Here is a 26,448-nt window from a genome sequence, read left to right as displayed (position 1 = left end):
GTGAACCTTCGGAGGTTGAGATGTACGTACGTACTGCATTGACATGACCGTACGGATTTTCTTCGACGTTTGACGTCATCTTCGACCGTCGGAACTCACGGATGTCACCGTGTGGGTGTAAATTGGAGAATTTTCGTTGTGTCGACGATTCTCGGTGTTGTGAATAATTAAATAAATGCACGTCACGATTTTTGAAGGAAATAATTTTCAAGTTTCGCCTTCTCACACTCCTGAACGTCACCATCGGAGGCACGGATGTCGTGAACCGACGGTCAACCCGAACTTCCGTGCTTGGGATTTCACCGCGCTTTCACGGCCATGCTCGTTCCTTCCGCGAACCCGAATCACAACCCAAACAACACTTGTACGTATTATTATTATTTGATCTCCATTATAGCACACACAAACAGCATTACAGTAATAATTGAGAGTTTAAAGGAATGTACAGAGCTTTGCAATCAAGTCTGCTCCATTATCAAGCGAACTTGTTACGTCCCCGAGTTAAGATCTCGTTCTGCAGAAACCTATCCCCGCTGAAATAATGGGAGTAGATGGGAAAATCGGTTTCAATTTACGGATATCCACCTTAGAGAAGGAATTTGCACAATGTAACCCTTTCTGTAAAGCGAGGGACGATGTAAGTGTGAAGTCGCTTCTCATTTCCAGCATTGTTGTTGTTGTTGTTGTTGTTGTTGTTGTTTCTGCTGCTGCTGTTGTTGTAAATGTCACCCTCGTTGTGTAAATATGACGTGCGAGTTATAGAAAAAGGTTAACTCCAGTTTGTTGCTCATTCTATTCGAAGGAAATGTTCTTAACTTCCTTACCGAAGGAGACATCACCGAAGTCGAGATGTGGAACATCAAAATGAAAGGTCGGTCCGATCACGAAGCCCCTGATGGACACACAACATCGCACGATAGACGAAGCTCACTCGCATCGTTCCATCAAACGGATTGTTATTAGAAATTAAAACAAACAAACAAGGAGCTGATACTCTTGGTCTCCCACCTTTTGGCTGGAATGAAGAATAGATCTGTGCAACATGAAAGATAAATCTTAAATGTTTTTTGAAATATTGCGTACACATGCCAAGTTACCTGGATGGTTACCTGCTCGAGCAGGGCCACAGCAAGAAGATAGCTTATCGATCACCCATGAGCGACCCAGAGATCCCTCACATCTAAGATGTAAACAGCAGGTTGGTCTGTTTGTGTCCTTATCTGGACCAATGGCTCGATCCCATCTGTTACTGTCCATGTATTTGTCCATGTCCGTAATATTAAAGGTCATTGATATCTTTATACTGTATGTGAGTTACGTTGTTGGTGATGCTGGATTGAGTGTAAATTTTCTCCCAACATCCAATGGTACCTTTTCTAACTCGAGGACATGACTTGAATACAAAGCATTGGATTCCAATGATTATATATTTGAAAACACACTCAACAAACTATACCTCGTGGTGGTTCTGTAAAATCCCATGAAAATCTGTGCAAATACAAATAGTTAATGTACAGTCCGAATAGAATAATCGATATTCGTGAAATTACACCCGTGTGGGGGTGAGGGTCATCTCTATAATGTTTTTTTTCCTATCATAATCAATAAACAGTTGCCAGATATCTCCGAAAATGACGGACTAGATAGGTTTTGAAAATGGCGATTTTTATAACTTACGTGACCTCGTGACCTTGACCCTGACCTTGAACCCGGACAAAAGTTATATCGTTGTGCAACACTCATCGACCTCGACCCACATACTAAGTTTTATCAGGATCGGAAAGAAAAATTGCTGACGGACGGATGGACGGACATTTGGTCCGGCTTTATTAGGTCATCTCGGCAGAGATGACCTAATAAAAGGCAATGTGTGTGTGTGTGTGTGTGTGTGTGTGTGTGTGTGTGTGTGTGTGTGTGTGTGTCGTTCATAAAGCATAACATATTCTCTCTGCTCTCTCCCCTACCTCAACCCCTCTCTCTGTCCCATCCTTGCTGTACCCCCTCCTAATGCAGTGCAGCACCCCCCGCCCACACCTCACTCACTGTCCCCATCTCCCTCTCTTCTATCTCTCTCATTCTCTCTGTCGCTGGACATATCCGGATGGTGGTTATGTCTGGATGGTGTTTTTCTCCAGACGTGTCCGGATGTGATTTATCTCTGGACGTGTCCAGACGGGAGTTTGTGTCCGGACGTGTCTGAGCAGTGTTTGTCTCTGGACAGTTTGGCTCCGGATAAGTCCGGACGTGTTTCTTTCCGAACGTGTCTGAGCAGTATTTATGTCCGGATGGGAGTTTTCTCTGGACGTTTCCGAGCGGTGTTTGTCTCCGGACGGCTTAGGTCCAGGCGTGTCCGGGCCGAGTTTGTCTCTGGGTGGTGTTTATAGTATGACCGGTATATCAGACATTATTTTGTTTCCATCTTCGCTGTTATTCTATGCGGAAGCATTTTGATGAGACAGTATGAATTGTAATTAACACTCCACCTCAAGCTGCTTTCCATTCCCCCACCACCTCACTTTCCCTCCCTCCTCACTCTCCCACCCCTACTCACTTTCTCTCCCCCCTATCTCCCCCAACCCCCCTTCCCACCTCTTTCGTTCGCCCCTCTCAGTATTCCCATCAACGAAGCGACGGGTGGTATTTGCTCGTAATAAATAAAAGATTTCATTTTCGGCCGATTCATGGCATTTTCTGATCTTATGAATACTGTAGCATCGCCGTCCTGGGCACAGCCAGGTGGTGCTCACCTGACCGTTAATAAGATAGGCTGTGGTGGACCAGCAGCCGAGAACCGGAGCTTGTGAGTGAAGTGGCCCAGGACACAAGGTCGAAGCGAGATTTCAAAGGCCTGGTAACCCCTGGAAGGAACCAAAGCCATTGCTGGTTCAATGGAACACCATGCTGGTGCATTATCTCTCCCTTCCTTTTCCAACATCTTGCAACCCAGGTGAGTTTTGGAATCCAGCTCAACATCGACCGTGACGTTTGCTTCCACTGGGCCATAGTTTGCCAGCACGACCTGCAATGCAAATACAACAGAGCTTCACATGGTGGGGGGAGGGGGAGAGATCGACAAGAGGCTTCTTGAAACCAGAAAAGAGAAACATGATTGTAAATTTAAGGTTGCTTGAGGGGTTAATTCAGTGGTTCCCAACCTGTGGTGCGCGAGGGCCTTCCAGGTGGTTCGTGAGCACTTTCGGGCTCAACCTTTAAAAAAAATGATTTGGCCTGATACATCTGGGAACCCTGACACACAGCAAAGACGAAGCACAAGGAATGCTCTCCTATGAACTTCTGGGTGACCATGGCCTCCTCGTACCCGACACTAGCCCGTCACGCTGTTCCCCAGCTACTGATTTCCCCCTCTACGTGAGAGTGCGAGCAGGGCTTCTCAGCCATGATGACCATCAAGTCAAAGAGCCGGAACCGTCTTGCTGCGCCCGGGCATGATTTCCGATGTGCTGTGAGCAAAGTTATGCCCCGCATCGACCAGCTGGTGGAGAAGAAACAGATGCAGCCCTCGCATTAAATTTTGTTCTTTGTTGACAGTTAGTTCATTTGTGTGTTCCACTTGTGAATAAATTGATATATTATCGAATTGAGTTTTTCTGGAACCAGGTGGTACGCAGTGACGGTATGGGACCTCCAAGTGGTACTCGATCAGAAAAAGGTTGGGAACCACTGGGTTAATTAAACATTGCATATGACACCTAGCTCTGCTCTGGCGGTGAGTGTGGGAAGTTAATTAAATAATTTGGTGAGCCAAACGCTTGTCGAAGACGTGCAAGTCCTTGGGATTCAGTCCAAGTGAAGAACGATTAAGGAAAGGCTGGATTATTACTTGTTCATGTCAGAGGACCTGGAAGCAAGGTGTACGAGAACGGCACTCGGTGGAGCGCATCCCTCCGCAAGGCTGAACAGTTTACGTTTTGTATCCCACTGGATAGGCTGGATCTAGATCCGGAACTGAACCAAAATCGAATCGCCTTGTTCTTGTCACCGACCCAACTCATCCACCATGTTTTGTCAGAATCCGTCCACCTTTTGAAACATCATGCTGTACGTCGTTTTCGGCCACATCTCTGAATGGTGAAGAATCACTTTAAAAAAAAGTAAATAATTCTCGTATCCGGATGCAGATCTTCACCAAAATCGAATCAATTTGTCCTTTTCACACACCAAACCTCTCCACCAAATTTCGGCCGAATCCGTCGACAACTTTTTTGAGACATCCTGCTCACAGACAGACAAACAGATCGACAGGGGTGAATACATAATCTCCGTCCAGGGAGGTAACGATGCCTTGAGGCTTCAGACACACACGGCGGAAGACTCGGGCCATCACAAGACAGCAGGGTTCGCTCGGGCCAAATCCAACAATGACGTGAGGCAGGAGCGATGTCCAGCTCCGTGGGGAGCAAAGAGGGGGAGGAGACACGTCACCTTCTGGACAGGTGAGTCTCCGGCAAAACGAGGTGCGGCAGATGGGGTGGAAGCGGAGCGTCGTCTGTCAGTCCCAATCTGCCTGCGCTTCTCCACCCCCACAACCCTTCATCATCTGGTGCCTGTGCATCATTGATGATGTTGCCGCACCCATCCCCTCTCACTCACCATTGGGCGACGACCAGGTCCAAGAGCGGGGCGAACCCCGCATCACCCTTGACCCGGCTGAGTCTATGACACGCGAGAACCCGGATAACGAGGGCGCGTTTCCCGCCTCGACTCTGGTCTGTGGGCCGAGCTGAACACTCTTTAAGCACGTTTCAAGCAAAACAAGAGGAAGAACATGAAATAAAGGTCAAACGGGATGGAGTCATTTTTTAGACCCACATTGGGGTGGTTTTCATGTTTCTCGCAGGACGAATTAGCAACACATGTCTATATTGGCATTTAATTACTTTTACCATTACACTTACGCTAAACAATCAATATGGGAATAACTATGTAAAAGCTCATTTCATTAACCCTGAGGTTAATAAAATGTTTAACATAGTGGAGGGTGTGTGTTTGTGTGTGTGTGTGTTTGTGTGTGTGTGTATGTGTGTGTGTGTGTGTGTGTGTTGGAAACATCTCTCTCTCCCAACATGCTCTCCCAACAATGGATGGAGGTCCTCAATGCCAGACATGAAATCCGAGCCGTATCCCTGGACATATCACGTGCTTTTGACACGGTCTGGCACCCTGCCCTGCTCACCAAACTCTCTTCCTATGGTATCTAAGGCCACCTCCACTCATGGCTCGCAGACTTCCTCTCCTGTCGCAGCCAACGTGTGGCCCTAAATGGAGTTCTTTCATCCCCTCTTCCTGTGCAGGCTGGAGTTCCTCAAGGTAGCGTTCTGGGCCCTGTTCTTTTTCTGGTTTTCATCAACGATCTCTCCGACACTCTGGAAAACCTTCTATATCTCTTTGCTGATGACTCCACCCTCTGCCGTTCCATCTGTCATCCCTCAGACCGGCAAGCAGCAGCTTCTTCGCTCACTGCAGATCTGGGTAAAATCACAAACTGGTCCAACACGTGGAACATGTCTGTCAATCCGGACAAATCTCACACTCTCACTATGTCTCTGTGAAAGGACTGTTTAGAACCCCCACCCCACACCCCCATCTACTTTCTCAACAATCCTCTGGAAGAAGTCCTTTCATTCAAGTTTCTGGGTCTCACTCTCTGCCATGATCTTTCCTGAGAAAGCCACATTTCCAACCTCACGTCCAAAGCCAGTGGCCGACTGGTAATCCTCCATTTTGCAAAGTCCTTCCTCGGCCCACCTGAGCTCCTGACTACATACAAAGCTTTCGTCCGCAGCCTGATGGGGTACTGCTCTCCCCTCTGTCTATGATATGTCTCCCTCATATTTCTGCAGGGTGCTCAAGGTCAGCCAACAACCTCCTTCTGGTAAAACTACCAAAATCACGAATCACTGCTCACCTTCACTCTTTCACTCCTCTTCTTTCTCGCCTTTGGAACAAACTCCCTCACTCTCTTCAATCCCACTCTTCCCTCCAGCTCTTCCCTCCAGCTCTTCACCGCCACCTCTTATCTTCCCCCATCCAAAACCACGATCTTCTCTACCCCCGTTTTTGTTAATCCACCCCAAACCCACCTCCATCGAATTCCCTGCCTTTCTTCCCGAAAGTTTCTTGTCGTGTAAGGTCCTAAAAGTCCCTGTAATGTCCATGTTATATACCCCGTGTTTCCCGCCCAATCCCTCTCCCTTCCACGTATCTCCTAATGTCTCTTTTGCCCACTGTTTTGCCCTTCCCTCTCCCGCCGCTTTTGTTTTATGCCCCCCTTGTTATCCGTTGTGTGTTGGCTCTCATACGAGCCTCGACAATGTATACAAAAAATATGTATATATACATCTTCATTTGTCTGCAGCACAAGAGTGCGGGCTGGCATCATTGGTTGAAGGTGAGGATGTGCCGCTGATGCAGTGCCCTCTGCTGGTTAGTATAGGAATTTGGAATTTGTGTGTGGTTCCGGCGATAGCTCGCCTATTCTTCCCGAACGACACCGCAGGATCTTTATCGGCCACGAACGGATGCCGACAGAAGGGTTGCCAGTTCAACGTGTCCTTTCATCCAAGTGTTGCCCTTTCAGCCTCCTCAACTTCATCCTATTCCCCCTCCATGCTTCAAAAATAAATAAATCTACAGCGATCTTTATATATATATATATATATATATATATATATATATATATATATATATATATATATATATATATATATATATATATATATATATATATATATTGTTACAGTTGTGGAAATTCACAGAACACCATTCAGGCTTCCCAGAGATCAGTTATGTCGATAAGTGTGTGTTCAGATTAGATTTCCCCACCGATGTCGAAAGGATATTATTCGTGTAACCGGGCTGTGATCTTTGAGTCAGCCATTATTCTTTTGTTATCTTTCTTTTGGAACAACCACAACCACTACTTCAACAACCACAACCACTACTTCAACAACCACAACCACCTCTCAACAACCACGCCATCCCCACCACAGCGCCAACCACAACCACCTCTCAACAACCACGCCATCCCCACCACAGCGCCAACCACAACCACACTCTCAACAACCACGCCATCCCCACCACAGCACCAACCACGACAACATCATCTTCTAAACAACTTCTAAACAACTTCTCGACAACCGCCGACATCTCCACGAACAACGGCAAATCGACGAACAAAAAGGACAACAACAACCCCCACCCCGATATCCCTCAGAACGGGTGAACAGAAGTGACGGTTGGGCAACAACAACTGAGCCAGGCCGAGCTCTGCTGGAATTCCCCCCCCCACCCCCGCGCCGGGAAGGGAGGGGCGAAGCTCCGTGGCGATAAAAAGGGCGCGTTGAGACACCGACGGAGAGTGAAGTTAGGGAGAGGACACACCGGCCAGTGTGGAGTTGAGGAGAGGGTCGCCAGGAGTTGAGTCTGGAATCAGGGGAAGCAGTCAGGAGTGAGAGGGTCTTTCTCCTCTCTCTCTCTCTCTCTCTCTCTCTCTCTCTCTCTCTCTCTCTCTCTCTCTCTCTCTCTCTCTCTCTCTCTCTCTCTCTCTCTTCTCTCTCTCTCTCTCTCTCCTTGATCGACGGATGCGCCAGTGGAATCGAGAGTGAAGTCAGGAGTGGGTGGAGTCCCGCGGAGTGTGGGCAGAGCCACCGAGGGTCGCCGAACCAGGGCCCAGCGAGTCACCACGAGGGTGACAGGTAACCAGCACGGCCTCTCGGAGCTCTTGTGGTCTCCATAGCTCCGTGGATATTAAAGGCCTACGGGTCCAGTTCTGCCCCTTTCCTTTCCTGGGGTTTTTCTTTGTATGAACGTTGTGGCGCCATGTCCTGAAGTAGAACTGTTAAGTGCATGTAAATAACAAATAGACAAACGGTTGTAGTTCTTTGTCTTGCTCGTGTTTTGTCCCTTACCTGCATTGCTTCATTGACTGCATGATTGCATACATGTTTGCATGCATACGTGTTACAAATAAATGTCGTGTGAATATTCACGTGTTCGTTGCGTCCTCTTCCTCAATTGAACTGCCGTATTGCGTTCGGGATATAAGCTGGCTTTTAAATAGCCGATAAAGTAATCGGATCCGGCGGGGCTTGGCGATATACACCGCTCGGCAAATCTCAAACGGAGCGAGCTGCTGAAGCGGCTCGTTTCCAAGCAGGTCCCATTGAGGTGCAAATCCCCGGCATGTGTGTCTGCGCGCATACTTAGGTAAATCGACAATTCGGCGATCGGACCCTGTCACGCGTGGACAGAATAGTTGGCTTATTTACGGTGTGATTAAAAACACACCCGTAGGTGGATTTCGGCATTGATCCGAAAGCTGCGACTAGGTTTGCCATGTCTGGTGGGCGCGCGACCGCGATTCGCTAAAAGCGGTGGCTCGCATGCCGGAGTGGTGAGAAACCACAACAATATATTTCCAGTTTTTCATTCCTGAGTGATTGCTCCTGTTGCCATCTTGTCCACTCTGCATCCTCTCCGACCCCTCATTTTACCCCATGTCTCTTATTCGCCCAAGTCTCCCTCTATTTTATCCCTCATCCCACTGTTGATGTGTTCCCCCCCCCTATCTTTTTGCTGTCCCTTTTGTTATGTTATCCTTTCTATGTTCTCACTCCTCAGCAAGCCTCGATTTTGTATCCACCCCCCAAAAAAACAAAAAACAGCCACAACTTAGAGGTCGGATGGTTGAGAGAGAGCAGGGGGAGAGGTGGTGGAAAATAGAGATTCCACCGATCTGCCTGCGATGTGAGAGCGGCAAGGCGTCTCGCTTCGACCTCGTCGCGGAAGATTCCGATGAAGGTTCGTGTGAAAAGTATGACTGAGAATACCTCCGCTAGGTTACACCGGCTCCGTTGGGTTTGCTTGGAGAACAGTCATTCACCTGCTATCCAAAGATACCTGCTGGGAATGCAACGTAATACCAACGATACTCATCTCGATGAGCAAGTTTCTCACCTCGTAGTAAAGATGACACCCGATAGACACGTCTCCCACTTCCAAGATGTCGGCATCGAGTTTAAGCTCTGGGCCGATTCCTTCCCCCTCAATATCCAGGCTGAGACAGGAGTCCTTCCCTGTAAATAAATATTAAATAAATATCATGAATCTGTAACAAAGAGCAAAAAGAACACTCTTGAAAGCATTCCGACTGTGGTCGTTTTTAATGATATTGTTGCTGTTGTCGAAAGACCCCGGGGGTGTAGCCCTCAACACATCAGGGGATTCTTCGTTTCGATATCTCCATGGTGATTGTGTTCGGTTCGGTTACCTTTCCCCTCATATCAGGGATGGGGGAAAATGTGTTGTGTGTGTGTGTGTGTGTGTGTGTGTGTGTGTGTGTGTGTGTGTGTGTGTGTGTGTGTGTGTGTGTGTGTGTGTGTCTAGCAGGTTCAAATTTCCCCCCCTTTGTAATCACTTCCTTTCTGAAACCCCCCTCATCATAATCCCCTTTCGTCATCAATCCATTCCAATCCCTCTCATCATCAATCCCTTCCAATCCCCCTCGTCATCAATCCCTTCCAATCCCTCTCGTCATCAATCCCTTCTAATCCATATCATCATCAATCCCTTCCAATCCCCCTCGTCATCAATCCCTTCCAATCCCTCTCATCATCAATCCCTTCCAATCCCTCTCATCATCAATCCCTTCCAATCCCTCTCATAAATCAATCCATTTTAATCGCCTTTCCCACGCCTCCTCCGCACCCTCCCGCAGCACGAGCCTGATCTTGTAAGCCAAAAAATCCCTCTCAGGTTTGGATTTCTTTTCGTGGCGAACTCATCCGAACACGTGAGCACAGACATCGCATCACCAGGAACAACAAACCAAAATGGCAACAACGCCGGCATGCTGCTAATTTAACTGAAGCACACCTTGATATCACCTTTAAATAAGCGCAACGCTGGAATCCATCGGGATCACAGCAAAAGGTGTACAATGGCCCAACCGATAAGCGATTAACATACCTGTGACGTCACAGTAAGCTTTGCACTTCCACTCGTGCACCGAAGAAGGAGAAAATATGATGTTGATTTTCATGACTGAATTCGGCCACACTTCGCCTTCCTGAAACACAACAGCACGCCACACGTTATCAGGTTTGGGGGCATGCCCCGGAGCAGCGCGTCGCTGCGTCCACTTTCCTCCGGTACTCCAGGAGCCTCTGTCTGGCCATCCCCCAGGCAGATGCCTGGCCCATCCCCATCTCCTTGAGATGCTGAGCAACCTGCTGCAACCACGAGGCGCGTGGTCGGCCCATTGGCCTCCTCCTCCACTCACGAGGCTCCCTCGCTGAGAGAATCGTGAGCAGGATCAGTGTCAGGAAAACGAGCCACGTGTCCATACAGCCACAACTGACGCTCACGGACTATGCAGGTAACAAATCTCATCTGAGTCTCTCTCAGCAACCGCTCGTTGGACACAAAGTCCGACCAGCGATAGCCAAGGATTCTCAGAAGAGACCTGGCACCGAAGGAATTAAGTCTCCATCTCAGATCCCCGGTCAGAGTCCAAGTCTCACATCCATGAGAGCAAGACTGGAAGCACCAAGGACCTGAAGACTCGGACTTTCATCCTCCTTCACAGGTACCGGCAGCGCCACACCCCATGATCCAGTGAATCCATGACTCCCCAGGCCCGACCCAGACGTCTATTGACCTCTGGCTCACAGTCAGCGGAGAAATGAATATCACTGCCAAGGTAAGTGAATCTCTCCGTGTCCTCAACATCCTCGCCACAAACAGGTACGGACAAGTACCTTAAATATCACATCCATCGAATATATCGATTTGTTTTTTCACATGGTCCACTTCAATCACGTGGCCACGAACATTTCTCATCGAGTGACGATCACTGAGAAACATATGGGGGTAGTCAGTCCCTCGGTCGCTTGTGCTTCCATTGTATGGATTCCCATTGGGTTTCAGGAACCCAGGAGCGAAGCCACGATTCCTCACCAGTTTCCAGATGAGGACTAAAGTCAGATGGAAAGGCCTTGAAGGGTTCAACAACTCGGCATGTCATCAAACCAAGCTGTTGCTTTTGATCATGAACACTGAGCTCTCATGTGATGCATCTTCTGAGTCCTTGCAGAGGCCCAGTTCGTGAAAGATTGTTGAAAACGACACCTTGAGAAATTCAAAGTTCTGCAGATAGTTTGGCATTATTAAAATACGGTATTATAACAAAAGGTATGTTGGGATGGGAGGTGTGGGGCTTCGGAGAAACACGATTGAGGATAAATACAATTCAGCGTGGCTTGAGTGAGACCACAAGTCGGGATAAAGAAGACCGTGAGACGCCTGTCATGTCACGAGTCGGTGGTGGTGCCGGATACACCAAGAGTCAGTAAAATGAATCATCATTTCTTATTATCTGAAAGGTTTTCACTCCGACAGAGATAAGTGGAGAACGATCGACGGAGGCAGCTCCCCCCAATTGGGGGGGAGCACACACAAACGCACAGTGACACACAGACTGATTGAACTGGGGTGTGTTCAGTGACCAAGTTTCTTGTGGAGCGCTCGCCGAGTGGCATCGGTGAGTTACCAAGCATCGAGCTTGCGCTTGCCAAGCCAGCCGTTCCTTATCAACGGTTTCGATGGAAGTGCTTGCTTGAGTGCTTAAGCCACTTGGCGAGCGCTCTATAAGCTGATTGATGAATTGAACACACGCACGCACACGCCTGGAGCGACCTGTAGCCGATGTGCAATTTATCCCTCCAGTGACGAGTCAATTGGCTGTGTGACGTCATATGAGCTTTGTCTCACCGGAGGCCGCGTCACCGCTCTCCAGGATTCTGCGCCGCAGTGTCACTTTCCCATCACATCTCATAAATAAATAAATAAATAAATAAATAAATAAACAAGTGACCCGCTTTCGATTCCTTCCAACCCGTTTTTCATCACGTCCAACTTGACACGGATGCAAAAGTCATGAACATAGAAAATCATTCAGATGTGAACCTCTCTTCAGACCTTGATCTTCAGATCTTCAGTGTCCATCTTGTCCACCCCATGTGTCCTTTCCTGTCCCCCATTCCCCCCCCACGCGCAATGTTCGTCCAAGTCTCGTCCTTTCAACTCCGCTGCTGATGCATCGAGAGAAGGAATGACTAAAAACCGACACGGGGGACCCTTTCCAAATTGACAAGTGTGACCGATGAACGCTCACCAGTGGATCGAGCTGGAAGTTTGGATGAGAGAAGATCTGCGTCGTGCCGAGCTGAGAGTCCAGCGACTCATGCCCATGATGGAGAACCCTCGGTGAGCCGGTGTGACCAGGTACGAGCTTGCATCTTGTTGTCGGGCCCTCGTGCCCCCCAGCCTCCTTCCTCGACAACTCTGACGACAGCCTGTTGATGAACAAAACAACGAATGAAAAGGTATATCATAAAACACCTCGGAGGGAACACACGTACACACTAAACTCGAATTATTTCATTATAAATGGAGAAGGAACCAGCCCCAAAGTTGCACTAAACCTGCTCACACGCTCTTGGATTGATAGCTCGGACCCCGGGTCCTATAATCGAATTCCATCGGTTTCACTTTCATGGCAAGGGATGAACCAGAATTCAACGAGACATCATTCGATTCCGCAACGTCCACCGATATGCCGCCGTCCGCATTAAATCTTGACTGACTCGAACTTTGACCTCAAACCTGAAGACCTTTGACGTCAATATCTAATCCGTATATGTGTATCATAGTACATGCACTTCGTTTAGTTCAAATCTAACAACCAATGGTGTCACAGTGTTAAGGTGACCTCTAACCCAATGGTTCAACTCTAACAACCAATGGTGTCACAGTGTTAAGGTGACCTCTAACCCAATGGTTCAAATCTAACAACCAATGGTGTCACAGTTTTAACGTGACCTCGAACACTTGAGCTTTTCGTAACAAATAATCTGTCACGGATGGAGGTTGATACATACGAGTATCAAGTTTGATTTGAATCCCTTCAACTGTTCTCAAGTGCCACGATGTTACCTGACATGACCTCTGACCTTTGACCTCTTGATGCTGAAATCTAATCGGTTCATCTTTTGCATCATTATAAATACATTTACCAAGTTTAGTCAATATCCCATCACTGGTTCACAAGTGAGCGCGGTAACAGACTTTTTAACCGACCATGACCTCTGACCTTTGACCTCTTTACCCCACAACCTAATCAGTTCATCCTTACATCATGAAACATACTTGTAGCAAGTTTGACTTCGATCCCTTCAGCCGTTCTTAAGTTATCGCAGCGACGAAAACCTATCACGGACGGACAGACGGACGTACAGTCTGAAAACATAATACCTCCTGTGACTTCGTCAGCAGAGGCGAGCAAAACCGATTCATGCTAATTTGTGAATGTTCTCAGAGAGGAAGTGGTCAACCATTCGCGATGTCTCCCAATTAATGGATCCAAGACCTCGTGCTTCTGGACTCCACACTCCAGTGAAGGCAAGATGTCCCCTCGAACTTCAAAAAGGAGGTCAGTGGGTGCCAACATGTTTCAAGAGTCTTCCCTTGGACAAAGTAAAGAGCAGGTATTCCGAGCAATGTACCTAAAGATTTCCCTCCTGGCTCGCAGAAGGTTTCTTGAATTCCATTATTCTCGGAGCTTGTTCCCTCTGCTTCCGGGGACTACGACTACTCACGGTTTTCAGGTCGCAACTCTCCTCAAGCACCCGACGCCCCCACCTAACCTCACCTGGACAATGGATCCAAATCAGTTCAAAGATTCAGTTCTCATCCTCAAATGTCACCGTTTATGTGCCAGGCCGTGAAACACAGTCAGGATAAGGTCTGAGGCCCAGAGCCGCACACAAAATTTCAACCCACCCACCGCTGCCAGCCAACAACGGTCATCCCATCGAGTCTGTTCAAATGCTTTACAGAAACCTTGTAGAACACAAAGCTATGAACTCTTTAAAAACATTCAAACAAATCAACACTATTCAAATCAATAGGTGTGAAAATGTCAAAGATGTTCAAGGTAATGAAATGATTTGAAACTGATCCATCCACGAAACGGAGTCCGGTCTGTACAGCCGCTCGACCTACCTGTGTTCCAACGAATTCTCACCCCTGACCTCTGACTTCTGATTGTTGTCTTCACTGATTATTATATATTCTCTTGGTGCCTGAGGACAAATGGCTTTGATTGGTTTGTTTTGACGTCTTCGTTCGTTAACACAGAGAAGTGAATCGTGTTACGACGAGGAAAAGCACAAAGCAAATCAAGGGTCAAACAATTATTTAATTATACGTTTCAGCAGGTGATATATTTATATATCACGAGGCCAATGGGCTGACCCCCATGGACGGGAAAACTGGTGTCGGCCTCAAACAGAAGCAAGATTCGCCGATCCCACTCCCGGAGTGATGCTTCAAGGTAGCACTCGGAGTGCAGGCGCGAGGGTGAGGGAGGATGGAATAATCAATGCCACGAGGTCCCTCGGTGGACTCGCATTCTCGCTGACCTCCGACCTCCAAGCTCAAAGAGTTTCGAACGAGGTAAATAGAGGGTTAAATGGCAATGTGATGATCGTGGGGCAATGGGGTCATGGGTGGACACATCAAAGGAGGGAATCCATCCATTGGGACCACACTCTGTGCAGGGCGTTGGTGCTGCCGAAGGAGTCTCCTGGGCTGTTGGGCACAATCCTGGACGGGTCACCACTCTGACACAGGATACCAGCAAGCTGGTACTCATTTTGCCAACTTCAGAAGGATGACAGGCTGTCAGGCTGAGTCAACCCCACCTGGTATGAATTCAACAACCAAGCGGGATTTGAACTCAGGACGCTTGGATCCCAAGCCCACCACCCCAACCATGAAGCCAACACCAGGCATAAAGGAGGGAATGACATAACAGGAAAAGAGGAAACAGAGAGGAAGGGAATAAATATGAGTCATCGACAACAAAGAGGGTTGGATTCGGTTGGGTTCATGGGGAGAGAAAATATGTGTAGAATGGGGGATTACACGAAATGGTGGAGCACCGCTTGCTGGAAGCAATGGAGGGAAGAGTAGGATTGATGACGGCAGTTTCATAAACGGGAGGAACAAAAGAGTGGAGGTGTGCAGGTGTGCACCAGGCCTGGATTTTTGGGATTGCCCGAGAGAATGGGAGAGAGAGAGAGAGAGAGAGAGAGAGAGAGAGAGAGAGAGAGAGAGAGAGAGAGAGAGAGAGAGAGAGAGAGAGAGAGAGAGAGAGAGAGAGAGAGAGAGAGAGAGAGAGATACTGTAACAATGTGTTCGGCCTGGATGTGCTCAACAGGATCAGGTGAGGGGGGCAGAGAAAACAGAAGGAGCTCGGTTGGATAAGAGGTGGTATGGAACAAACAGATTGGTTTCTGTATGGATGTGAGATCCCACATTGAATCTGCTCAGCTGCCGTTTGTGTTTCCTCCGGAATCTGGAACTGCCCTGAGGGCGTGGGCATCATGTCGCCTACTTGGCACACTCGCCCGTACTCTTGGTAATCCCACTGTGATGAGGATGAATCTGCGAGGAAACTGGCGCGGAGGAGATGCGGCATTGAAGTGGGGGAGCCTGAAATAATTAATTGGGTAACAGGAAACAATATCAGTTCGCCTCCCACCCCCCACCCCCTTGCTTTTACAATCAGCCAATGGGATGAACGAAGCTCTGTCTTCTAATTGTGATCAGTCCCGGTGGTGAAAAACGAACTTGAAGATCTTCTCGTGTGCAGGAGTCCATTTGAACCGCCTCGACCGGCAATCGCAAGCAAACTTTCCTGACGTTTTAATCCTGGCTGGAGGCACGTGTGACTGCTTGGGCACGTGTGCATTCCTCATGTGACTTTTCCACACTGTTGACTCGACCGAAGCCATGCAGGATGCCAGCCGTGCACAGGTGTCTGCTCCAGTCGACCTGGCTTCAGAAAGCTCGACGCGTACCACAATCATGCACACTATAGGGGAGTGCTCCTTGATGGACCCCTGGTGTTTCTCACGGTCACCAGGACCAACATCCCTGCTTCAGTAAAGATGACAACGCAGGGAAGGATGGAAAAGGCCGAGAAGAAAAGGTTCCGTTTATCCACCAGGTCCTCTGTATTGAATGTTCAAACGTTTCTATCCACTCAGACTGTTCGGACAAAATTTAAAGTTCAAGTGATTTGAATGCTAGACTGGAGGGAAGTACAAAGGCTGTGTCCACGGTGGACAATGGTCAATTGAGCACATGACATGGAAGTCAGCTCCCAAGCTGTGTCTGGAAGCTGTGAGTGCAGTTTTCAATAATAATCAGCTTGATTTTTGCAATCCTGGAATTACTTTGGCTCATCAACCCTGCTTCACTCCCTGATGTCATTCCCCCTATTGAACCTATGCAGGTAAAACAGCAGGTGAACTGATGATAATGATGTCAGCAGGCATGGAAAGTATCGCTTAAGCTCACCGTCGTTGCTGCTGATCCTCATGGTCATCAAGTGGGGGGGAGGAAATCCAGCGAAACTTGGCAATGACGTCAGAGTTGTTGTGAAGGATCACAGTGCGTCGAGTGGACAGGCCCACGAAAGTGCGCTCCATACGCACAAGGTCCTGTGACAGAAAAATGGGGGCGTTGAAGGATTCTGCGTGGAGCGTTGTCCTGACAGGTACACCTGGGAAAACAAGAGCAGATCGTCAGCATCCAGAACACCGCTTTGAATGGTCATGACATTGAAAATTTCAAATGACACAAACACACGAGAACGAAAGGTCATGATAAATGAAAGGTCAATTCATAGACCAGCCAGCAACCCTCTCTTGCTCTGATGACGGGTTCACACCCAAAAGGTCACTTCAACTTTGGTCTCAGGACAGACAGCATACCGAAGCAGTCTCCTTGGCTATTGGGGTCAATCCTGGACAGGTCACCGCTCCAACACAGGATACCAGCAAGCTGGCACTCATTTTGCCAGCCTCAGAAGGATGACAGAGTCAACCCCACCTGGTATTAATTCAAGAACCAAGTGGGATTAGAACTCGGGATCCTCAGATCTCAAGCCCACCAGCCGAACCATTAAGCCTACACCAGGCATATGATACCAATAATAAATAGAAAATATAATTTGACGCTAATGCCTCGATTGGTATGCTTCCACCCACGTGGGAAGTCAATCCACTGCGACCTTTGATCTCAATTGCAGGTCACATCGAAAATTATACGAGCCTCAGCTCTCACACGAGCCTCGACAAGGTATACAAAATAAAACAATTTAAAAAAATGAAAGTGAATCGGATGAAAATTTGATTTCCGGACGTCACTTCCGGACTTCCGGTTCAGGGATCGGCGCACGAGGACGACTGGGTGGCGAGCTCTCCTTCCAGTCCTTCTCAAGCGTTTTGTGTATTTTGTTATCGAGATTTGTGTCAGTGGCTGTGGAGCTGTACTTAAAAAAAAAAATTTCCGTGTTCATAACAGTTTTAGCGGGTAGTTGGGTTGGTTTGTTGAAAGAAGCAGGGCGAGGCCTCGTGATACGTTTAGCATGAAGTCAGTTGGGGCCTTGGGAGTTTGGGGGTGAAGAAGGTAATAAATAGAGAGCGAAGGAGAAAGGAAGAGGAGTTCGTAAAATGTCACAGTTGTTCAATGTGGGCCACGTCAACAATGGGGGAAGCAGAGGGTTCTTATTGTTGTAGGAAGTGTGAGGAAATCGTCCACTTGAGGAAGGTTATTACGAGGTTGAAGGAACGCGTCGATAATTTGCAGGAAGTAGCAGAATGTGAGAAATTTGTTGATAACGGTTGGTTACAGTTGTGGAGTGAGGTTGCTGAAGATATTGGAAGTGGTGATGGTGCAACAGGGGAGGGGAGTGGGGACGGTGCAACGGGGGAGGGGAGTGGGGACGGTGCAACGGGGGAGGGGAGTGGGGACGGTGCAACGGGGGAGGGGAGTGGGGACGGTGCAACGGGGGAGGGGAGTGGGGACGGTGCAACAGGGGAGGGGAGTGGGGACGGTGCAACGGGGAGGGGAGTGGGGACGGTGCAACGGGGGAGGGGAGTGGGGACGGTGCAACAGGGGAGGGGAGTGGGGACGGTGCAACGGGGAGGGGAGTGGGGACGGTGCAACGGGGGAGGGGAGTGGGGACGGTGCAACGGGGGAGGGGAGTGGGGACGGTGCAACAGGGGAGGGGAGTGGGGACGGTGCAACGGGGAGGGGAGTGGGGACGGTGCAACGGGGGAGGGGAGTGGGGACGGTGCAACGGGGAGGGGAGTGGGGACGGTGCAACGGGGGAGGGGAGTGGGGACGGTGCAACGGGGGAGGGGAGTGGGGACGGTGCAACGGGGGAGGGGAGTGGTTCAGGTACAGCAGGTGCAGGCAGTGGTGGAGGTGCAGCATGGGCAGGCAGTGGTGGGGGTGCAGCGGGTACGAGCAGTGGTGGAGGTGTAGCGGGTGTGGGCAGTGGCAGAGGTGCAGTTAGGGTTCGGGTTAGTGGAGGAGAGTATTGATGTGCGGGCAGTGGAGGTGTAGCGAGAGTATTGATGCAGGCATTGGAGGAGGTGCAGCGGGTGCGGGCAGTGGTGGAGGTGCAGCAATATAAATTGGTCGACATGAGGTACGGGAGACAGTTTTTGTGGGTAATGAGATTATTAAATAAGTTGATTCTTCATTCTGCAGGAAGGATTGTAGATACAGGATTCTGTAGGGTTTTGAAGGAGCGGGGGTGAGGAACTTTGAAGGAAGGGTAAACGATATTGTATCGGCTCATGGCAGGAAGAAGTTGGTTGTGGTACACCTGGGTGCGAATGATGTCGAGAAAGTTTACTCAGAGGTTTTGTAAAATAGATACAGGATATTGGGTTAGCGGCTGAAAGCAAAGGGTCGTGAGGTCATGTTTTCTGGGATCCTCCCAAGATTAGGAAACAATATAGAAACTATGAGCAGAGCAACAGACATCAACCAATGGCTGGAAGAATGGTGTAGGTAGGAAGGTTTTACATTTAGGAAGCAGTGGGAATCATTCATGGGATAAAGGGAGTGTTTCCGGAATGATGGCCGTATGTTAAATAGAAAGGGGACAGCAAGGTTTGCAGTGGGAATTGAGGAAAGAGTTCAGGCTTTTTTTAGGTCAGCGGAGGGTGGGGAAGCGATTCAGGAATGAACGGATGATGTAATTGTGATGAGTAGGGCCAGGCAGGAAAATAGAATTTCAGGAAGGGAAAAGTTAAACATATTCTATACCAATGTCAGAAGTTTAAATCATAAGATGGAAGAGCTTTAAGCCAAAGTAGATCGCGAGGAGTACAATATAGTTACAGTGAGTGAGACATGGTTTAAGGAGGAGAGTAACTGGAGGACAGGATAAGAAGGCCACAAGGTCTATTGGTGTGATAGGAAGGAGAGAATAGGAGGAGGAGTAGCAATCTGGGTAAAGGACAGCATTGTATCAAGAGAAAGGGGTGACGTTAAGGAAGGAATAAATGTTGAAGATTCTGTATGGGTGGAGATGAGAGATTGTAAAAACAGTAAGATACTGGAAGGATGCTTTTAATAAGGCTCCGGGTGTGAAGGAAGAGGAGGAAGTAGGAGTACATGAAGAATTGAGAAGGGCATGTGGCAAGGGAAGAGTGTTGATAATGGGGGATTTTAACTTGCCAGGGATAGATTGGGTCCAGGAACAAGGAAAGGGAAGAGCAGATGAGGATTTCCTCGTTTTAGTGCAAGATTGATTTTTAACCCAGTTTGTGGATAAGCCCACAAGGGGGAGTGCAGTGTTAGACCTCCTTTTAAGTAACGATCCCAATATGGTGAAGGAGGTGGGGGTCGGGGAGCATTTAGGAGCAAGTGACCATAACATCGTGTGTGCAAACATTCTGTTAAGGGTTATTGTTCAGGAGAGTAGGGGAAGGCTACTAGATTTCAGGAAGGCAAACTGTGAGGGTATGAGGAGAGAGTTGGGTGATGTAGATTGGGAGAGTCCAACAACAGGACAATCAGCATCAGAAAAATGGGAAACCTTCAAGGACCAAATGTGGAGAGTGCATAGTAAGTACATTCCAATGAGGTGTTAAACGAGAAGTAGAAAGAGGTCAGGGTGGTTGAGCAGTGAGATAAGGAACGCTATTAAGGAGAAACAGAAGGCATTTAATAACAGGACAACAAATAACAGGACTACAGTTAGATTGATATCACTATCGGAGAAAACAGAGGCAAGTTAAGAAAATAACTCGGCAAGCCAAAAGAGAGTATTAGGACATGGGCTAAGATATGTATGAGAAGGACATGGGCTAAGAATATTGAACATAATAACAAGGCTTTGTTTAAGTGTATCAGGGGAAAGAACAGGTTCGGACCAATGTGTGCCCATTGAGGAATAGCACTGCGAGAGTGGTTTGTGATGAAGGTGAGATGGCAGGCTCATTAAACAAGTAATTTTCTTCAACTTTGACACAAGAACAGTCAGGAGAATTGCCAATAGCTGAGAGTATCTATCGAGGAGGTGAGGAAGGGTTTTTACAGCAGATCCAGGTTGGAGTGGAGGAAGTAAAGGAACAGCTAGGTAACCTAAGAGTAGATAAGGCTCCGGGTCCAGATAATATGCACCCGAGAGTATTGAACTATTGAGGGAGGTGGTTGAGCAGGTAAGCGAGATGTTATCGGATATTTTCAATCGTTCCCTGGAGTCAGGACAGGTACCGGAGGATTGGAGAGTAGCAAATGTAACACCACTATTTAATAAAGGATCCAGAGAAGAATTGGGAAACTATAGACCTGTTAGTTTAACTTCAGTTGTGGATAAGGTGTTGGACAAATTAATTAAAGACCAGACGAGGAACCATTTAAATAAATACAAACTAATTAAAGGTAGTCAGCATGGGTTTACCAAAGGTAGTTCCTGTTTAACAAATCGTTTAGAGTTCTATGAAGCAGTGTCTGATTGGGTGGATGAGGGAAAGATAGTGGACATAGTATATCTGGACTTTAAAAAGGCATTTGATAAGGTACCACATCGGAGGTTGTTAGCCAAAGTGAGGGCTTGTGGAGTGGCTGGTCAGGTAGCTAACTGGATTGCAAACTGGCTTCGTGGTAGGAAGCAGAGTGGCTGTGAGTGGGAGGATGTCTTGCTGGGAGGATAAAAGTAATGGGATACCTCAGGGATCAGTACTCGGACCATTACTATTCAATATTTACATCAATGATTTGGATAACGGGGTAAAGAGTAAGCTTTCCAAATTTGCGGATGACACAAAGCTTGGAGGTGAGGTGGAGAACAGAGGGGGTGGTGATCAGATACAGGAAAGGATTGATATTTGTATAGAGTTGGTAAAAGATTGGCAGATGTAATTTAACCTGAGCAAGTGTGAGATGTTGGGGATGGGAAAGAACAATGAAAATAGAGATTACAGATGGAAGGGGTAATGTTGGAGCGTGTCACACAGGAGAAGGATCTGGGGGTGGTAATAGATATGGGAGGTAAGCAGGCAGAACAGTGCCAGGTAGTTTGAGCATTGATGGGTGATTGTGTTCGGAGTGCTGTTGGTGGGGGTCTTGTCAAGGGGGGTTGTGTGGTTGATATTGTGTGTTTTTAACCAAGGCCATGCCCCCTCTCCCGATTGGAAGAAAAAAAACCTACAAAAACTACAAAAAAAACTTTAAAAAACAACAACAAAAATATTTACTTCATCAATTAAAATCAGTTTTTTGTATTTTCTTCCTTGGATCTTGTGTAGATGGGTTGGTATGCTGTTCACGCAGGCATGATGGGCTGAGTGGCCTCCACCTGTGTTAGATTTCCTTGTAAATTTCCTTGTAAAGGTCATAAGGGAGACAGAGAGCGTGCGAGAGAAAAGACAGACAAGTCGAAGAGAAAAGACAGACAAGGCACCTCAAATGATTCCACCTCGAGTTATGGTCTGCAAAATGATTTTCAAAGGGCACGTGACCTTAAACCTACAAGCCAAAAAATGGATTCCTTGTGTGGATTCAAACTTGTGTTCCGGTAAAGTACTTGCGCCAAGTTTGAATCCAAAAAATGGATTCAAACTTGTGTTCCGGTAAAGTACTTGCGCCAAGTTTGGTGGGAATGTCTTCACGCGTTATCGTGGGAACAGAAACCGATATCGGATGGACGGACGACCCGAAACCATCATGCCTCCAACCTTCGGCTGTGGATGTAGAGGAGGAATACCTGTCCCTCCCCGTTATAAGGAAAACGTCGTTTACAACATCTCGTCGGTCAGTCATACCTGCGTGGCGATTGACCAACACCTGCCCCATGTGCTTCCCAGTGCATCGAGGAGTGAAGGTGACCACGACCTGCATGCTCTTTCCGAGCTCCAAGGAAGCTGTGTTTGGTTTCACTGAAAATGGCCTGCACACGCACACACACACACACACACACGCACACACACACACACACACACACACACACACACACACACACACACACACACACACACACCAAAAAGATACTTTCCTGTTGCCAACCTATCAGAAGCTACCAAACAAATACTACCATGAAAGGGCAATTTAAGCATCAAAGCCATAATTTCCATTCCCCCTCCCCCTCCCCCTTCTCCCAACTTTCTCCAGTCCGGTCTCATTCCTGGGGGAACATGATGTGGGCTCTGTCTGCACAGCACAGCATGTACACGAGACACACAGTGGCGTACAGGAAGCTGCGACTGCTGCATGTGGTCGGAGCAAACTGACTGAACAGGTGGACAGTGCTTTGCCCAACTGTGAGTATTCAGGTGGATCACATGTTTTCCCATAAGGCAGTCGGATCGTGGGGAAAATGAATAAATAAATAAATAAATAAATAAAAACAATTACAACTTGTGACATCATCGATAAAATCTCAGGTGCGAGTACCACACCGCAGTGCAAAGAGTACAATGGCCTGGTGTTGATACTGCGGTGCGTCGAGGATTTTGCGTGAAAGATACAAAATTGCGAAACAAAGGAATTCGAGAAAGTTCTGCGAACTTGCCAGAGACACAAGGATGAAGGAAAGTCAGTTGTCCTTCAAAGACCCGATGGGATACATTGGTGTACCTTGGAGTCCTAAGTTTGAGCCCCTGTCGGCCGTTTAACTAACAGGAGGTGTGGTTGACTGAGCCTGCCATCCTTCCGAGGCCGGTGAGACGAGTACCGGCGGACTGGTAAGAGGGGCAATGCATCAGCGGCACACCTGTGCCCTCAGCCAACGATGCTACCAGCAGCCGAGTGCTGCAAACGAAGGAGGAGGTGGAGGAGTGGTTGTCGTGCAGCGAAGATGCTCCAAAGGGTGGTGTTGAGTTGGTGGACTCGTACCTCCCATTGTTGTCGAGCGTTGGTTCGATTTCCGATCCCACGGTAAACGATCGGATCGGTGTTCGGCAGGCCGGGAGGTTGAGTCACAAACTGCTCTGTCTCTCGGATGGACGGAAAGCCAGCTGTCTCATCTGCTCGCATTTGTTGGTGCGTTCGTTAGACATTCATTTTCCCCCAAATTTTTCCGATATTTGTGGATTTTAAAATCAAACACTCTGTGGTTGTCGCCAAACGCTGTTTTTCTTGTGTTCCTCAAATGGTGGGACGAGAGCCGTGAGTTGAGTGAAGTTTAATCAATGGGTGCGAGTGCAGGTGTTCATGATCAGTACGGAGGCGGATGATACATCTTAAGGGTGCAGGCGCACTTCTCAATCTTTGGCCAGGTCCAACGTGCTGCACACTCTGATTAATTGGTCAGTTTTTTGTCGTTGTCCTGTGTTTATACCTCATAATTAGCCCTTTTTTTCTTGATGGGGAGCGAGGCTCATGGAAGAGCAAGGTATAACTGACAGTGGGACAAACATCAAGAGAATGAACGAACAGGAAAGAGGAGCGAAGAAAACACTGAAACTAGCAATTAAAAATGGTTGAGTTAGGAAAGGTTAATGGGGGGTAATAAAGATCGTGAATCAGGATGGGAAAAGCCGTGGAAGGAAGATTGAGAAAGCCATGTTGTTGGTGTCCGGTCATTGTGGTTGATGTTGCTCGTGTGCTTCTTCCCTGTGTTCCTCAACCGTAACTAGAGGAGGTGGTTGATCCATGACACGAGGTGGTGATGCACTGCCTGCTTGTGGTTGCAGTTGAGCTGGGATTTTGGAAGTTTCCCCAGGAAGAGGTTACTGGAAGAACGCGCGCATCCCGTTGATGGGGATGGTCAGAGAACTGAGAGCGAAGGGAGGAATGTTGGAGCATATCATAAACAGAGAGACAACTGACCTCCATGCGATGTGAGAGAAACACACCTTTTGCCTTCACTCTCATCACAGGAGATTCCAATAATTTTTAGAGCTTTACATTCCACAGAATACGGGGGGGCAGGGGGGATAGAGAGAGCGAGAGAGAGAGAGAGAGAGATAGTGAGAGAGAGTGAGAGAGAGAGAAAGAGAGAAAGAGAAAGAGAGAGAGAAGAAGGAAGAGAGAGTTTTCCAGAGCATCAGAAAGACCACAAACACAGATGAGGAACAAGACTGGGTCCCAAATATTGCTTTTGGGAATACCGACACTGTTCTGGGCAAAGTCTGGTATTCCGACATCTTCAACGACGTATGGACCCTTAACGACATCACAATTCACTTTGCATCATGAAGATCCCCCGCATGCCGGCGTCACATCGACGCCAGATCGACACGTCACCGCTCACCTGCTTGCGTGAAGACTGAAAGCCTCGGTCTTCGTGCCCACATTGCGAAGCAACAGCGGCTGCTGAGCCTCGTGTTTCACGGGGCTCGGAGGGAAGTGCAGGCTGTCCGGCATTTTCAAGCTCCACCGGCCACCACCTGCCATGCTTGGCGGTCGCGCAGTCACACGCTCAAGCTTGAATGGGCGAGATAAGAGAGGAGATGGTTCTTACAGAGTAAGATCACATTAGGTATTCATCAGGAATACAATTGGCAACAGGAAAGCATGTCTTCAAACTTAGTACCCAGGATAAGGTTCAGCTTGTGTGGATAACACCAGAGGCTCTTGTCCCGCAAGTACAAAGTTTGGAGAGGATACTCATGTTCCCCAAGAGGATACGAGACATGCCTACCCGTCGCTTCGCTGACTGATCTCATCAAAGGACCGCATATTGTAATTTACAAGCACATTGCATGTCTATCTGTAAGTGTCAATGACTTGAGGATGTAAAATATGTCAAACACAGGCAGGAAATGGATATTTTATAACACGTAGTTGTTGATGATGCTGTCATCGTGGTTATTGTTATTGTTTGTGTGCTCCACACCTGTACGATTATATTGTTACGGCTCGCGATTCGGGGCTCGCCACGAGGGGAAGCACTCGAGTTTCTCCCGAATACCCGGTCCTGAGGCCGCCGACCACAGATAACTCCGCAGTCCAACGGGCTGTAGTTCTGGCACAGCCCCAGCCGCTTGACTTAGACTACCGGCCGAGCAGGGTTATGCTTCGACGTTTCCGCGATACTTTTCAATTGGCAAGGCAACCTAACTCGAGGACACAACCTTGGTGCCTCACCTGGTGATCTGAGTGGCGGAACAGAGAGGTGCAGCACCGGCTAACAGACCAAATCACGTGCGGTACAACTTCCAGTCTAACTATACTTGCACACTGTGTTGGACCAATGAAGGAAAGGACAACCAAGACAGATTTTAAATCACAACCAACAATGATTTGTTTATATTTGCGTATGTGGGGGGAAAAAAATACATGTCCAGACAAGGAATCAAACCCAGGCCCTCGGGAAAAATGTACAAGTGCTCTGGCATCTGAGCTCTCATCTCATGGACAGGCCCTTGCTGATCCTCTGGTTGGCAGCGAGTGCCCTGGAAGTTGCAGGGGAAAGAGAGTGGCATCTACACGTGGGAGAACGGCGTATTCAGCCGCCTGTGGGTTGCCCAGATAGCCCAGATGGCAGAGCACTGATACAGTTTTCCAGTGGACCTGGGGTTGATGTCTGGTGATGCAATTTTTAACAAACAGATACTTGTTTCCTATTCATTTATAATTTAATTATGGATTTGCAAACACAAAAGCAAGCAAGTATTTCAAGGCAAGAAAACAAAAGGAACAAAAGAGCAGATTTAACTGACACAGTCTTTCTTGTGCAATGTTATTTATACACAAAAGACACGGCCATCGTTCAATCCAGGGAGAAGACAAGAAGATGAACTTGAGGAGAAAATAAAATGAAGGTCCACCGCTTTTTCCTCACCTCAACCAGCCCAACGGGGTCACTGCACCTGTACAAATATAGTGGGGAATGGGGGAGGGGTGGAGGATGGGGAAGATGGGCAGTGACAATGTGGTGCGATGGGACATGCAGCCACGTCTCTGGGGTGTCCAGAACCAGTCGGCAAGTCTTCTCCGGCGTGCTACACATGCGGCGGAAAGCAGCTCGCTCCGTTTTTGCTGGGCCCCCATGTCCAGCAGCTCGCTCCATTTTTGCTGGGCCCCCATGTCCAGCAGCTCGCTCCGTTTTTG

At 48.1% G+C, this 26,448-nt stretch overlaps 1 protein-coding gene across 44 annotated transcripts in view; it reads right to left on the bottom strand.

The window, feature by feature from the left end:
• The window catches only part of HYDIN (HYDIN axonemal central pair apparatus protein), a 233,387-nt gene that overhangs the window by 184,121 nt on the left and 22,818 nt on the right, over positions 1–26,448 (bottom strand). For 40 of the 44 annotated variants that reach the window (XR_015054814.1, XR_015054815.1, XR_015054813.1 and 37 more), the window contains exons 2-9: positions 24,647–24,819; positions 22,218–22,342; positions 16,447–16,651; positions 12,194–12,374; positions 9,988–10,087; positions 8,977–9,095; positions 2,748–3,019; positions 825–892 (exon numbers count right to left, since the gene is read on the bottom strand). Coding sequence is in view for 40 of the 44 variants with exons in the window: in XM_085868748.1 (XP_085724874.1) it covers positions 825–892; positions 2,748–3,019; positions 8,977–9,095; positions 9,988–10,087; positions 12,194–12,374; positions 16,447–16,651; positions 22,218–22,342; positions 24,647–24,819 (1,243 nt within the window). In the remaining 4 variants the exon portion in view is untranslated. Of the gene's footprint in view, positions 1–824; positions 893–2,747; positions 3,020–8,976; positions 9,096–9,987; positions 10,088–12,193; positions 12,375–16,446; positions 16,652–22,217; positions 22,343–24,646; positions 24,820–25,482; positions 25,576–26,448 lie in introns of those variants that run through there. The other 4 variants (XM_085868716.1, XM_085868723.1, XM_085868724.1 and 1 more) reach the window with 4 other exon arrangements.

Source organism: Eptatretus burgeri, unplaced genomic scaffold, assembly GCF_056783735.1.
Source record: "Eptatretus burgeri isolate ZD-2024b unplaced genomic scaffold, Ebu_testis_v1 Ebu_testis_scaffold_3171, whole genome shotgun sequence".
NCBI lineage: Eukaryota > Metazoa > Chordata > Myxini > Myxiniformes > Myxinidae > Eptatretus > Eptatretus burgeri.
This window is presented reverse-complemented; position numbering and strand designations above follow the sequence as displayed.